General features: G+C 46.1%; 1 protein-coding gene across 7 annotated transcripts in view; it reads left to right on the forward strand.

The window, feature by feature from the left end:
* Positions 1–9,592, forward strand: part of cobl (cordon-bleu WH2 repeat protein) — a 48,622-nt gene extending 39,030 nt beyond the window's left edge. For all 7 annotated transcript variants that reach the window (XM_068596348.1, XM_068596347.1, XM_068596346.1 and 4 more), the window contains 8 exons: positions 421–733; positions 2,588–2,706; positions 2,897–3,076; positions 3,181–4,682; positions 5,703–5,906; positions 6,086–6,202; positions 6,720–7,022; positions 8,309–9,592. In XM_068596348.1, the coding sequence (XP_068452449.1) occupies positions 421–733; positions 2,588–2,706; positions 2,897–3,076; positions 3,181–4,682; positions 5,703–5,906; positions 6,086–6,202; positions 6,720–7,022; positions 8,309–8,389 (2,819 nt within the window). In that variant the 3' untranslated portion in view covers positions 8,390–9,592. The remainder of the gene's footprint in view (positions 1–420; positions 734–2,587; positions 2,707–2,896; positions 3,077–3,180; positions 4,683–5,702; positions 5,907–6,085; positions 6,203–6,719; positions 7,023–8,308) is intronic.
* Positions 9,593–12,633: the final 3,041 nt, after the last annotated feature.

Below are 12,633 nucleotides of genomic sequence, written 5' to 3' on the forward strand. Positions count from 1 at the left end.
AACTTGTTAGTAAATGATTTTTAAAAAAATGCTGCAATTCATGATGAATTCAGGTAGTTACTACTAATTAATTCACTAGTTACTACTAGTTAGTTAAGCATTAGTTAAGCATGTTCTTTGCCCTAATCTAAAGCATAAAGGTTACACTTTATAAGCATTTATAACTGTGTTTATGAATGAGTATTCATGTTGGATTAATGCTTGAATGCATGGTTCATTCATACTTTGCTAGAGCTAAATAGTGTGCACTTTACGGTTTGTGGTTTTGATAAATATAAATGAGGCCTTAAAGTTTTAAGTTAATGCATATAAGCCAATTCATTCCTTTAGTTTCACCGTACACAACCGTACGCTGTGGAAAACCCTTTTTAAATTTGGGTGTTGAAGTTGCTAACGGCGTGTATCTCCATCCTCTCCCAGCTTGGCTGCACTCCATGCAAAGCTCCGCGGCCGGTTGTCGGAAAGCAGAAACACCCGAGGAGGAGACGGCGTCTCTGGGCAGCAGCAGCGGCGGCAGCAGCCTGCCCGACCAGGGCTACGCCGCCTCGGAGGGCACGGGGGAGGGCGAGGACTCGGGCGCGGTCAGCTCTCCGTCCGACACCCAACCCACGTCCCCGGATGGGCACCTGCCTCTGGACGGAAGAAGTGGAGAGAGACGACGGCTGGGACCGGAGCAGCGGGACAACTCCAGCGACAGCGACGAGGGGTGCGCCACCTGGGGGTCGAGACACAGGTAGAGAGGAAGAAAGCCGTGGAAGTCACAGAGAGAATCAGGGAAGTGAGGGGAAGAAGAAATGGAAGGAGGGGGTCGACAAGAGCGAGGGAGCGAAGGAGGAGGATGTAGACAAGCACATGATGTGGAGCAAGATAGCTGACGTTGGAAGTCTAAACCGTGACTGTTTCGGCTAACGTTGGATCAGCTAATGTTGAAAGCCGAAACGGTAACTGTTTTAGCTAACGTTGGTAGTCTAAACTGTCACTGTTTTAGCTAACGTTGGAAGTCTGAACCGTCACTATTTTAGCTAACGTTAGCTAAAATAACGAAGTCTTAACTGTCACTGTGTCAGCTAACGTTAGAAGTCTAAACTGTCACTGTTTTAGCTAACGTTGGAAGTCTAAATCGTCACTATTTTTGCTAACGTTAGAAGTCTAAACCATCAATGTTTTAGCTAACGTTAGAAGTCTAAACCGTCAATGTTTTAGCTAACGTTAGAAGTCTAAACCGTCACTGTTTCAGCTAACGTTGGAAGTCTCAACGATCACTGTTTTAGCTAACGTTGAAAGTCTAAACGGTAACTGTTTTAGCTAACGTTCGATGTGTAAATCGTCACTGTTTTAGCTAACGTTGAAAGTCTAAACCGTCACTGTTTCGGCTAACGTTGAAAGTCTAAATCATCATTGATTCAGCTAACTTTGAAAGTTTTTTTGGACAGTTTTTAAAACTGTGCCAGCAGTCGTAAACCCCCGCCATGTGTTATATTTGAGTTGTAGTCAAAGCTGGCACCCTCGACCGTTGGTGCCGGGTCTTCAAAGTTATGGTTCTAGGCCCTTACTCAAAAGCTTTTTGTGGAAAATTAATGCTGCCCCAGATCACTTTTCACCTTCTCGTTGTTGTGAAATGTGCATGGTAACGTGCCCAGACCATGGGATGCTGGATCGATTTCTCAGAGAAACTTTGTGAATGCTGGGGTCTGGCCGGCTTCCCTCGGTATTCCAGGAAAGCACTATAACCCTGTTTTCTCAGAATCGTTGAGGAAAAGAGGACCAATCCAAGTCTCTTGTATTTGGGTTGGCCTTCTCGTTGCAGTGTGCTATAGCTAATGTGCCAGTAAGACATGAGGCTGCTCTGCTGAACCCTTGAAGAGAGGGAAGGCAGTTCAAGCTGCGGTAACAATATCTTCACAGCTCCTTGCGTCTACGCCAACGGGCTCTAATAAAAATGAAATTCAACTTTGAACAAGCACAAATGTATAAAACTCACACGTATATTTTCTTTCTTATACTATTGAACTGCGTATTTAAAAAAAAAAAAACAGTTCATAACAGCTGTTTGGTGGCGACTGGATGAAGAATTATGGAGTCATGGGGATGTAACTGTGTGTGTATGTGTGTGTGTGTCTGTGTGTGTGTTTGTGTTAGTCTATATGTGGGTATGTGTGTGACACATGTTTTTATGTACTGTCTGTGTGTGTCTGTGTGTGTGTGTGTGTGTGTGTGTGTGTGTGTGTGTGTGTGTGTCAGTGTATATGTAAATATGTGTTTGTGACACATTTTTTTATGTTCGCTCTGTGTGTGTGTGTGTGTGCGAGTGTATATGTGGAGATTTGTTTGTGACATGTTTTTATGTACCGTCTGTGTGTGTGTGTTAGTGTATATGTGAAGATGTGTTTGTGACACATTTTTTTATGTTCTCTCTGTGTGTGTGTGTGTGTGTGTGTGTGTGTGTGTGTGCGTGTGTGCGAGTCTATATGTGGAGATTTGTTTGTGACATGTTTTATGTACCGTCTGTGTGTGTGTGTGTGTGTGTGAGTGTTAGTGTATATGTGGAGATGTGTTTGTGACACGTGTCTTCATGTTCTATCCTCAGACACAATGACATCACCCCTCTGGCAAAGTCGGGCAGGTTGAAAGACGGCTATGAAGATGACCCGGAGCTCACAGCACAGCTCCATCAGACGTTGGCTGATTTTGAAGCGGACCTTGCAGGTGAGGGTCAGTGGATCGAAGGACTCGCTCCACCCATTAACCCAAATTATATGCCTCCAACCTTGGAGTCAATGTGCACTGTGGTTCAGTAAAGAATTCAACCTGTTGACCGTCTTAACTCTACATTTGTAATATACAATGCAATTGGTATGCAAAGTATTATGTGTGTTAACGCCTTCACCTGTTCCAGATCACGTGGATCTCGTGTCATCGAAGGACACGCCCTACACCAGGTCAACGGACAGCAATGAGGTGCCCGTGTCTGTCGTGGACATGGACGTGCCGGTCACGGCCATCGATGAAGTGCTGGAGGACTACGAGCGTCACGTTGTGGAAAGCGAGACAAAGATGGAGCCAGCTGGCAGAAAAGGTACGGGGGGAAAGTATGCCCGCGTCCTCTGAAGCCTCGAGCGCTTTTGATCGCAGTGGCAGTTCTTTAACAGCTATGCATTTATATTTTTTATCTTATCACAGGTCCAAGTGTGGAGCCACAGAACCAAAACAACAACGCGTGCACGGCTGCGGACGCTAACAAAAGCAGCAGCAGCGCCAATGCTAAGCGTGCGTCTCAACACAGGAAGTCACCGGAGAATAAATCCATAGCCGACAAAACGGAAAGAAAGATGCCGGGGACGAAAATGAAAGAGACGAGTGCCGCCGAGGCCACCGGCGCGAAAGAGCAGAGAGCGACATCGGCAGCGAGACCCGACGGCGACGTTCGGAAATACGGCGAGGGCGCCGAGATAAAACCCGATCCAGCGAAAAGTAACGCTCCGCCTTTTCACGAGAGGAAACCCGTCCTTCCGCCGACCGGACGGAGATCGGTGTCCGCGGACAGAGATGAGGAGACGCGCAGCGTTTACCAAAACAACTCCGGCCCGAACGCCGCTCACGGGAAAATCACCCGTAACGTCACGTCGCGCTTCGGCATGAAAACTTTCACCGTGGTTCCTCCCAAACCCGCCGTCGCTCACGCCGCCGCCGCGGGGGAGCCGGCTGTCAAGCTAACCGTCGGTGCCATTAAGATTGACGATCAAGGGAACATGGTGAAAGGGGGCGGCGGCGCCCGGAGCAAAGTCGGCGGTTCGGCAGAGGCAGGGGTTGATCCCGCGGAGGGGTCGCCTCTCCTCGGAAAAGCCAAAGCTTTCTGGAGCTCAAACGAGAGACAAGACCGCGGCAAAGATGTCGTCGATAAGGCTAAAGAGAGCACGGACGGCCTGAAAGCCACAACTTTGAAAAGCGGGAACACCGAGGAGCTAAAAGCGACCCACAATTCCTTCTACAAACATGCCGAGAGAGCCCAGCCGAAGGAGATAGTCAGAGAAGAAGCTACCGAGCCAGCGAGGGAGCGAGAAGAGATGGAGGGCAAGATCTCAGTGTCCAAAAACGTTCATCAACAGCCAAGTGCTATGCCTGCCTTTCCCCCTCCTTTACTTCCGGACCTGAAGAGAGACCTGTCCTTCCTCAAACCGTCCAGGCGAACCTCGAGCCAATACATGGCGTCTGCCATCACTAAATACACCCCGAAGCACCAAGCGCACCCGTCAGCTAAACCCAACGCGATCCCTAACGACGCACGCGACTCCGCCGCTTCTTCTTCTTCCACGTCGCAGACCGTCGGATTCCAGAGATCGGGTCGGTCCGTGAAGGTGAATCCGCAGCAATCTTCCCAGTCAACTAACAAGGAGAACGACTCGGCTTCTAAATCCAACGCGCCCGATCCCAAGCGGTCCGCGAGCTACCCGGAGCTCGTCGGTGGAGGACTCGGAGGTCGTATCGGATCCACCGAAGGAAGCTCGAGTACGCCGGAGACGGAAACCGCCGCGACCGCAAACATTCAGTCCGGTGGCCCCCACGCGATCGCCGGCAATGGCGGCAAACAAATCCGGCTCCGGAGCCCCAGCCCCGCCCGGAGCGGTCCTCCGCAATCATCCGCCAAACCACCCACAGGTCCCGAGACTGTATCCCTGACGAGTGTGAGTAAAACCTAAAGCTAAACATTATCACTGTCAAGGGTTCATGGAATTTACAAATGGTTATTTCAAGGCCTGGAAAAACCCCAGATTTCATAACATGTTTGGTCATGAAAAGTTGGTTTAAAGTCATGGAAATTTGGTCATAAGTCCTGAAAAAGTCCTGGAAATGTTGTGGCAAAATGACGAGGAGAGACGTTGGGTTTAATGTCCTCAACAGGCACATACAACAAGACCAGAGACCAGACCTTCCAGCATAATCTTTGTAGTGTAGTTCAGCCCTTTCAGGTCCCTCACCATCGATCGGACCAATAGGTTGAAACACAAACAAAGCTCAGCAGGCTTTCCAAATATGTTATCTTCTTTGGGTGTGACTCGCGGTCAGGGTCACACTCACCTTTGACTAAACACACAATTTGTGTGCAGGAAATGTATTTGCTCAACCCAAGTTTCATGTGATTGTCAACTTTTTAACTTTTAGAAACTATTGGTTATAAAACCAGATGTGTTCAATTTAACAAGTTATATGTTACGTTTTCTTATGTTTCCAAATGTAATGTTTCCAAGCTATGTTATGTGATGATTTTCTCCAACAGAAAGTGGGTTAAAAGTCATGGAAATTTGGTGATAAGCCATGGACATTTGGTTATAAGTCACGGAAAGTTGGTCAAAAGTCATGAAAATGTCATGGAGAGTGGGTTAAAAGTCATGGACATTGTGTTAAAAGTCATGGAAATGTGGTTGTAAGTCATGAAAATGCGGTTAAAAGTCATGGAAATTGTGTTAAAAGTCATGGAAATTTGGTTATAAGCCATGGAAATTTGGTCAAAAGCCATGAAAATGTCATGGAAAGTGGGTTAATAGTCATGGAAATTCAGTTAAAAGTCATGGAAATTTGGTTTAAAGTCATGGCAAAGCCATGGAAACCCATTGGTCAGAATGTGTATGAACCCTGACTGTAAATATCGATGTATATATAAACAAATATATATAAATATCAATCCTCCACTTGTTCATATTCAGAGCGACGCGACCAAGGCGTCCGTCCGTCTCACGCCCGTCGCGGCGCCGGCCAGAGGAGCGACCCCGACGCCTGCTGTCACTTTGTTCGGACCGGTTCAGAAGTTCAGACCGGTGATCTCCAGGTCCGTGGAGAAGGACTCGTCTCTCCACAGCAGCCTGATGGACGCGATCCAGACGGGCGGAGCCAGGGACCGGCTCAAGAAGGTGAGTGTCCGGGTGGACGGTGGTATTGATGGTAACCAGAGCGCCACTATAATGCCAACTGGAAGAGAACGACGAGGTATCATTTACTCAATCTGCCAGTAATGGAACCGCACTGTATTCCTTAACAAGACGAGGAGGGGACCGGTGTATTGATTTTCTTCTGTTTATTTCATTACTAGATAACCACTTCTGGTGTCAGCAGCATGAACAAAGCCTCTCACGGCGAGGAGGAGAACGAGCGGTCTGCTCTTCTGGCCGCCATTAGAGCCCCGAGCAGCTCTGGCAGGCTGAGGAAGGTAAAGCACTCCTGACTCACACAGATGCTAATGTGGCTACATGCTAATGGACGTACGTTTTTCTTGGAAAACGCGAATGCTTCTCGCTTCGCAGGCGAGTTAGCATCTTACAGAACCAAGTGAAGCACAGCACGAGTGTCTATGTCCTTCTGCTCGTGTGGACTCGTGAGCTGCGGTCCGCTTGCCATGTAAGAAATCCATGTGGGAAGAGAGAAGGGGCCGAAAACGTGCCAAAAATCATGCGCAGTGCTTTTCCGGAGGTTCCTGGAATCTCTGGAATGCTGCAAATCTGACTTGAATGTGTCACCAAAAGAAAAAAAAGGGGGGAAACTACGTGCTAAATAGACAACAAACTCAAACTATGGATTAGAAACGCATCAAATGCAGAAAGAGAAACATAAAATAATGAACTTTTAGTACAAAAAAGGATGTTAAATTGAGTGTGAGTTCTAATGTTCTCACGTGTGTGTTTGCGTGTCTAAAGTCACCGTCGTCTCGCTTTCTTTGCGTCCCACAGACCAAATCGGAGGCGTCTGATGAGCTGGTGAAGTTCAGGAAGCTGACCTCTGAGATGGAGGGAGGAACCTCCACCGGGACTTCTCCTCCTGTCTTCACCGCACCGCCACCAGCGCCGCCGCCGCCGCCGCCGCCGCCGCCGCCGCACATTATTGCACCGCCGCCTCCCCCGCTGGTCTTGCCCCAGGCTAAGCTTAGCGCTGTGCTACGTCCAGGCGCTAACAACCCCACGAACCCCGCCTCGGCCCGGGATGCTATGCTGGAGGCCATCCGCTCTGGATCTGCTGCCGAGAGGCTGAAAAAGGTTCGAACACAGAAAAACACACATCGTGTATTTACAACCGCAGAATGAACGCGGTGGCAGAACTCTTCCAGCATCCTTTCATCTATTCTGCATTAGCTCTGTGATTCATACGCTTCATGAACATGCAACGACGAGGGTGTCGAGTTACACCTCACAGGGATTATCACATCAGAGGCTCGTTCCTTCTGTCTGCAGAAGAGAGGAAAACACCACACAAAGACGTAGAGAAGACAAATGTAACGTTAGATGTAGCATTAGATGTAGCATTAGATGTAGCGTTAGATGTAGCGTTAGCACAGCAAGTGATGAATATCTTAACAATTAGATTATAGGATGGAGACGTGGAGCATGTGAAGAGACCGAGACGGAACAGAGAAAACCAATGTCTTCTTTCTTCTACGTCTTTAGTCTGGTTTCTTTATTCTGGGTTCTACGTCTTTAGTCTGGGTTCCTACGTCTTTAGTCTGGGTTCTCATGTCTTTATTCTGGGTTCTACGTCTTTAGTCTGGGTTCTCACGTATTTAGTCTGGGTTCTCACGTCTTTAGTCTGGGTTCTCACGTCTTTAGTCTGGGTTCTTATGTCTTTAGTCTGGGTTCTCATGTCTTTATTCTGGGTTCTTATGTCTTTAGTCTGGGTTCTTATGTCTTTAGTCTGGGTTCTCATGTCTTTAGTCTGGGTTCTCACGTCTTTAGTCTGGGTTCTCATGTCTTTAGTCTGGGTTCTACGTCATTAGTCTGGGTTCTCACGTCTTTAGTCTGGGTTCTCACGTCTTTAGTCTGGGTTCTCATGTCTTTAGTCTGGGTTCTCATGTCTTTAGTCTGGGTTCTCACGTCTTTAGTCTGGGTTCTACATCTTTAGTCTGGGTTCTCACGTCTTCAGTCTGGGTTCTCACATCTTTAGTCTGGGTTCTCATGTCTTTAGTCTGGGTTCTCACATCTTTAGTCTGGGTTCTCATGTCTTTAGTCTGGGTTCTCATGTCTTTAGTCTGGGTTCTACGTCATTAGTCTGGGTTCTCACGTCTTTAGTCTGGGTTCTCATGTCTTTAGTCTGGGTTCTCATGTCTTTAGTCTGGGTTCTACGTCTTTAGTCTGGGTTCTCACGTCTTTAGTCTGGGTTCTACATCTTTAGTCTGGGTTCTCACGTCTTCAGTCTGGGTTCTCACATCTTTAGTCTGGGTTCTCATGTCTTTAGTCTGGGTTCTCATGTCTTTAGTCTGGGTTCTCACGTCTTTAGTCAGAACCACAGAACCTGACGGGTTCTCCATAACGCGTGTTCTCTCCTGCAGGTGGCGGCGCCCATGAAGACGCTCCACGTGAACGGCAGACTGGGAACCATGCGGGCCGCCGCCGCCGCGCTGCCTCAATGAGCAGGAACAGGAACTTTATGATCTTTATCTTCGCTTCATGATGTCATTTTGCTTTTGCAGCAGACGTTCTGGACGTTTTCGGGCACTTTACATTTCATGATACGTGACACAAATTATGAAAAATAATAGAAGAATAAATAATAATTGTGTACATGCCATGTAGATTACGGATGCACTAATGCTAAAATGACACAGCAGAGATGATCTAAACTCTTCTACCTGCAGGTTGCAGGTTATTGCTCTTAATATCGGATCTCAGTTCCTAACAATAACTTTGTTAAAAAAGTTTGTGTCCATCTTTAAAACATAATCGCTGTTCATGAATCTCGCCATCTGTACTTTGACTCAGTGAACTGGATCAAAGTACAAACTGTGCCAATGAAAGCAACGTTTTTATGCTCCTTTCAGATCCTTTTGACTTCATTTTGCTGTTTTTAGTTCGGATCTTTCTAGTTTTTTTAAGTTATGGATGCCTGATGCTGTTGCTCAGTCAGTGTTATGTATATTTTGTTCTGCTGTAAAATAAATAATAATAATCTATAGAAGGTGCAATAAGTTAGATCTGAAGATTTGTTCCAGATTTGAGTTCATAATTGTTGAAGAAATCAAAGTAAACTCAAGTTCACTTCAGTAGATTCAGTTTTATTTTTTTATTTCATTGTGTAAAAGTGTATTTGATCCGGTCCATAAATGCCAACTCCGACAGTTCTTGGCTCCGTGGAGGAGGAGAGAAGTACTGACTCGTGCCTTTGAGCCCACGATACTGCTGTTGAACCCCTCAATACTTTGCTGTACGCGTAGTACCTGCACCAGCGTGTACACTGTGTACTGCAGCGGTGTGACCGTGCCTTTGATGGGACTCCAATGAAGATTGAACCTGAGCGTCCATGTTCATGTGTTCATGTTCATGTGTTCATGGTCCATGTTCATGTGTCCATGTTCATGTGTTCATGCGTCCGTGTTCATGTGCTCATGGTCCATGTTCTGGTGTCCATGTTCATGTGTTCATGCGTCCGTGTTCATGTGTTCATGGTCCATGTTCTGGTGTCCATGTACATGTGTTCATGTTCATGTATTCATGGTCCATGTTCATGCATCCGTGTTCATGTGTTCATGTTCATGCCTCCATGTTCAGGCGTCCATGTTCATGTGTTCGTGTGTCCATGTTCATGCGTTCATGTTCATGTGTCCATGTTCATGTGTTCATGTGTCCATGTTCATGTGTCCATGTTCATGTGTTCATGTGTCCATGTTCATGTGTTCATGTGTCCATGTTCATATGTTCATGTTCATGCGTCCATGTTCATGTGTTCATGTGTCCATGTTCATGCGTCCATGTTCATGCGTCCATGTTCATGCGTCCATGTTCATGTGTCCATGTTTATGCGTCCATGTTCATGTGTCCATGTTTATGCGTCCATGTTCATGCGTCCATGTTCATGTGTTCATGTGTTCATGTCGCTGTGGTTTGAGAGCTAAAGGACACTTTAAAGGACATTCATGTTATTTCCTGCTCTGGTTCCATCGACACGGTGCAGCGCTGGATATTTTGTACACTTAAAGACATTTTCACTAATGGTGTGATAACCGTTCATAAGCTATTTGCTTCTTAAGTTTTAAGTGCAGATTGTTTTTCGGAAAGAAAAAAAAAAGGTTGCACATTTTTGTCTACCTTCATTTTTTTTTTTGATTCAATAAACAATTTTTTTCAATCAAGTAAAAGTTGACTTTCCTGTATTTTAACGTCTGAACCTTCATTCTGATGCTTCCTGCAGCCGTCTCTCTCTCTCTCTCTCTCTCTCTCTCTCTCTCTCTCTCTCTCTCTCTCTCTCTCTCTCTCTCTCTCTCTCTCTCTCTCTCTCTCTCTCTCTCTCTCTCTCTCTCTCTCTCTCTCTCTCTCACCACAGAAGCTCTACTATTCCAGGACCCTGACTCATCACCGTGTGGTAACAGGAAATGACTCTCGCAAAACTTCCACCGAACCTGCGTTCCAGATTCCCGAAAAACTACAGTCATCGTGCCCCCCCCCCCCCCCCTCCTGCCCCCCCCCCTGGCCCCTCCCCTTCAAGATATTTTAGATGTCATGTGCACATATAACAAAGTTACTCGTACAATTAGAAGCTTATTTTTCTCAAACAGTGCATGAAGCGCACTATGCACAGCTTGTACATTACACTGCATCGTGTTACCAGAAGAATGAAAAAGGTGAATCGCTTTAATTTAACGCTCTGCTGTTAAATTAGTGGATTTTGGATTTTTGTTTAAAACTTTTTTATTTTGTGTTTTCAACACGTCCGAGTCCAAAACATCCAAACAAACAAACGCGATGAAGCAAAGAGTCAAACCGGTTTAGCATCTCGTGTCGGTAATGTAATGGCGAGTGTATAAATTCTAACCCTTACACACACACATGAACCTCCACACTAACAGAAGCACACACACACACAACCATTTACACACACACGCACAGCATTCGTGTGTGTTCCCTCCTGACTGAGATTCTTGTATAAAACTGTAAATCATAGCTTGTTTTATGGAGAAGAAAAAGCCCAAAAACTGCAGTATTTGGATGTTTTGAACACCAGAAGTAATATACAAGTGAAATATATGGTTGTGTGTGTGTGTGTCTGTGTGTGTGAGCGCTATTTCTGTTGAGTATGTGCGTCCGTTACAGCGCCAAACCATGTTGAACCGTACCCGGCAACGTAAACAACATCTGGATGAAGCGTCACCAGAACGTCGCACCGCACGGGACGACACAAAAAAGTGGTTTGCTTTCGTCTCTTTGGGTTTCTGCTTCTCACCGGGAGTTTGTTGCCATAACAGTTTCACATTTAGGGCCTAAACCTCCCCCCCTCTGCCTCGGCTTATACTGCACAGCTTTGTTAGCGTTTGACTAGCCGACCCGATGAGTGATGGACTCGTGACGCAGACTTTGTGTTGACTTTGTGTTGTGATGTCGGGCTCGTCTGCTGGGAGCATCGGATCCATCAAACCAACAAAAGACCCGCGCGATGCCGAATGTCTGATGAGCTCCAAATCAACATAAAGTTTAGTTTAATGTCTCGCGGGATGAATGCTTTGTCGCACCCTGAGTATGAGTGACATGATAATGTGTGTTTGTATGTCTGTGATGCACAATGTCTGCTCCCCGAGTGTGTGTGTGTCCAGACACACACAGGAATGATGACCTTTTGTCATTTAAGACCCCTCCCGTGGTGCGTTCTCATCACTTGAGTCTGAAATATCACATGCATGAAAAATGAAAGGGGGGGGGGGGGTTATCGCTGGTGTCACTTGCGCCTGAAGCAATGCATTCTGGGGCTTCAAGTCGAGTCGCTGGCGTTCTCCGGTGTAATGTCACTCCCTCCTGAAGTGTTTCATGCTTTCAGCAGCATGAAACTAGAAGTTACCAGCGTGCAACAGCATCAGAAGGTTTGTTGTGCAACGTCCTCACGAAGCTCCTGGAGGATGAAAACACGACGGCGTCAGGAAGGTAACTCTGGTGCAGTGAGGTTTGACCCCATGTTGTGCAACAGACACACACCTCGCTGCTGCAAGCGGCTGTGTGTGATTGTGCTCGTCAGCGCAGGACGTTTAAATCAAAATGGACCGTTGCCCTGAAGCGTCTTCGTCTCCTCGTGCACGTCATTCTCTACATGGGACCATCTTGTTCAGTGTTTTCACCTGAAACCTTTTCATTTCTTTCTGTGAGTCATCTTCATTTCCTCTGAACCAGAAACAGTAGACTGATATTTACACATCTGAACAACAGATAACATGTTGTTTATCATAACACCAACATTATTAAACAGCCCTAGTGGCTGCAGAGACTCACACTTTTAGTTTGTGGGTGATATTTTAGAGGAAAAGAGCCTAAAAAAAGGTTTGTTTTGTGCTCTCACAGGACTGCTGACATCATTTAGAGGCAGAATCCTTCAACTGAAAGGAAACAAACTAAGTTTGAGTCTTTATTTATTCCAATCTTACTTTCATATATTCCTTATATGTCCTTCTGCAGTACAGTTAGAGAAATTTAACAGTAATTCAAACCTGAAGTCAAGCTTGTGTTACATTGATCGTCTTCATCAGCGTCCAAAGGGTTTAACTACTTACTGGTAAGTATATTTAAGTAATATGTCCCTTAAATCTGCAACATATAAGAAACTGAGGCATGAAATAAAACAATATAAATGTTACAACAATAGTGTGAGAGATGTTAAGAGCTGACTGACTTTTTTTAG

The sequence above is a fragment of the Clinocottus analis genome, unplaced genomic scaffold (assembly GCF_023055335.1).
Source record: "Clinocottus analis isolate CAN_PGR_092001 unplaced genomic scaffold, fCliAna1.0.p SCAF_36, whole genome shotgun sequence".
NCBI lineage: Eukaryota > Metazoa > Chordata > Actinopteri > Perciformes > Cottidae > Clinocottus > Clinocottus analis.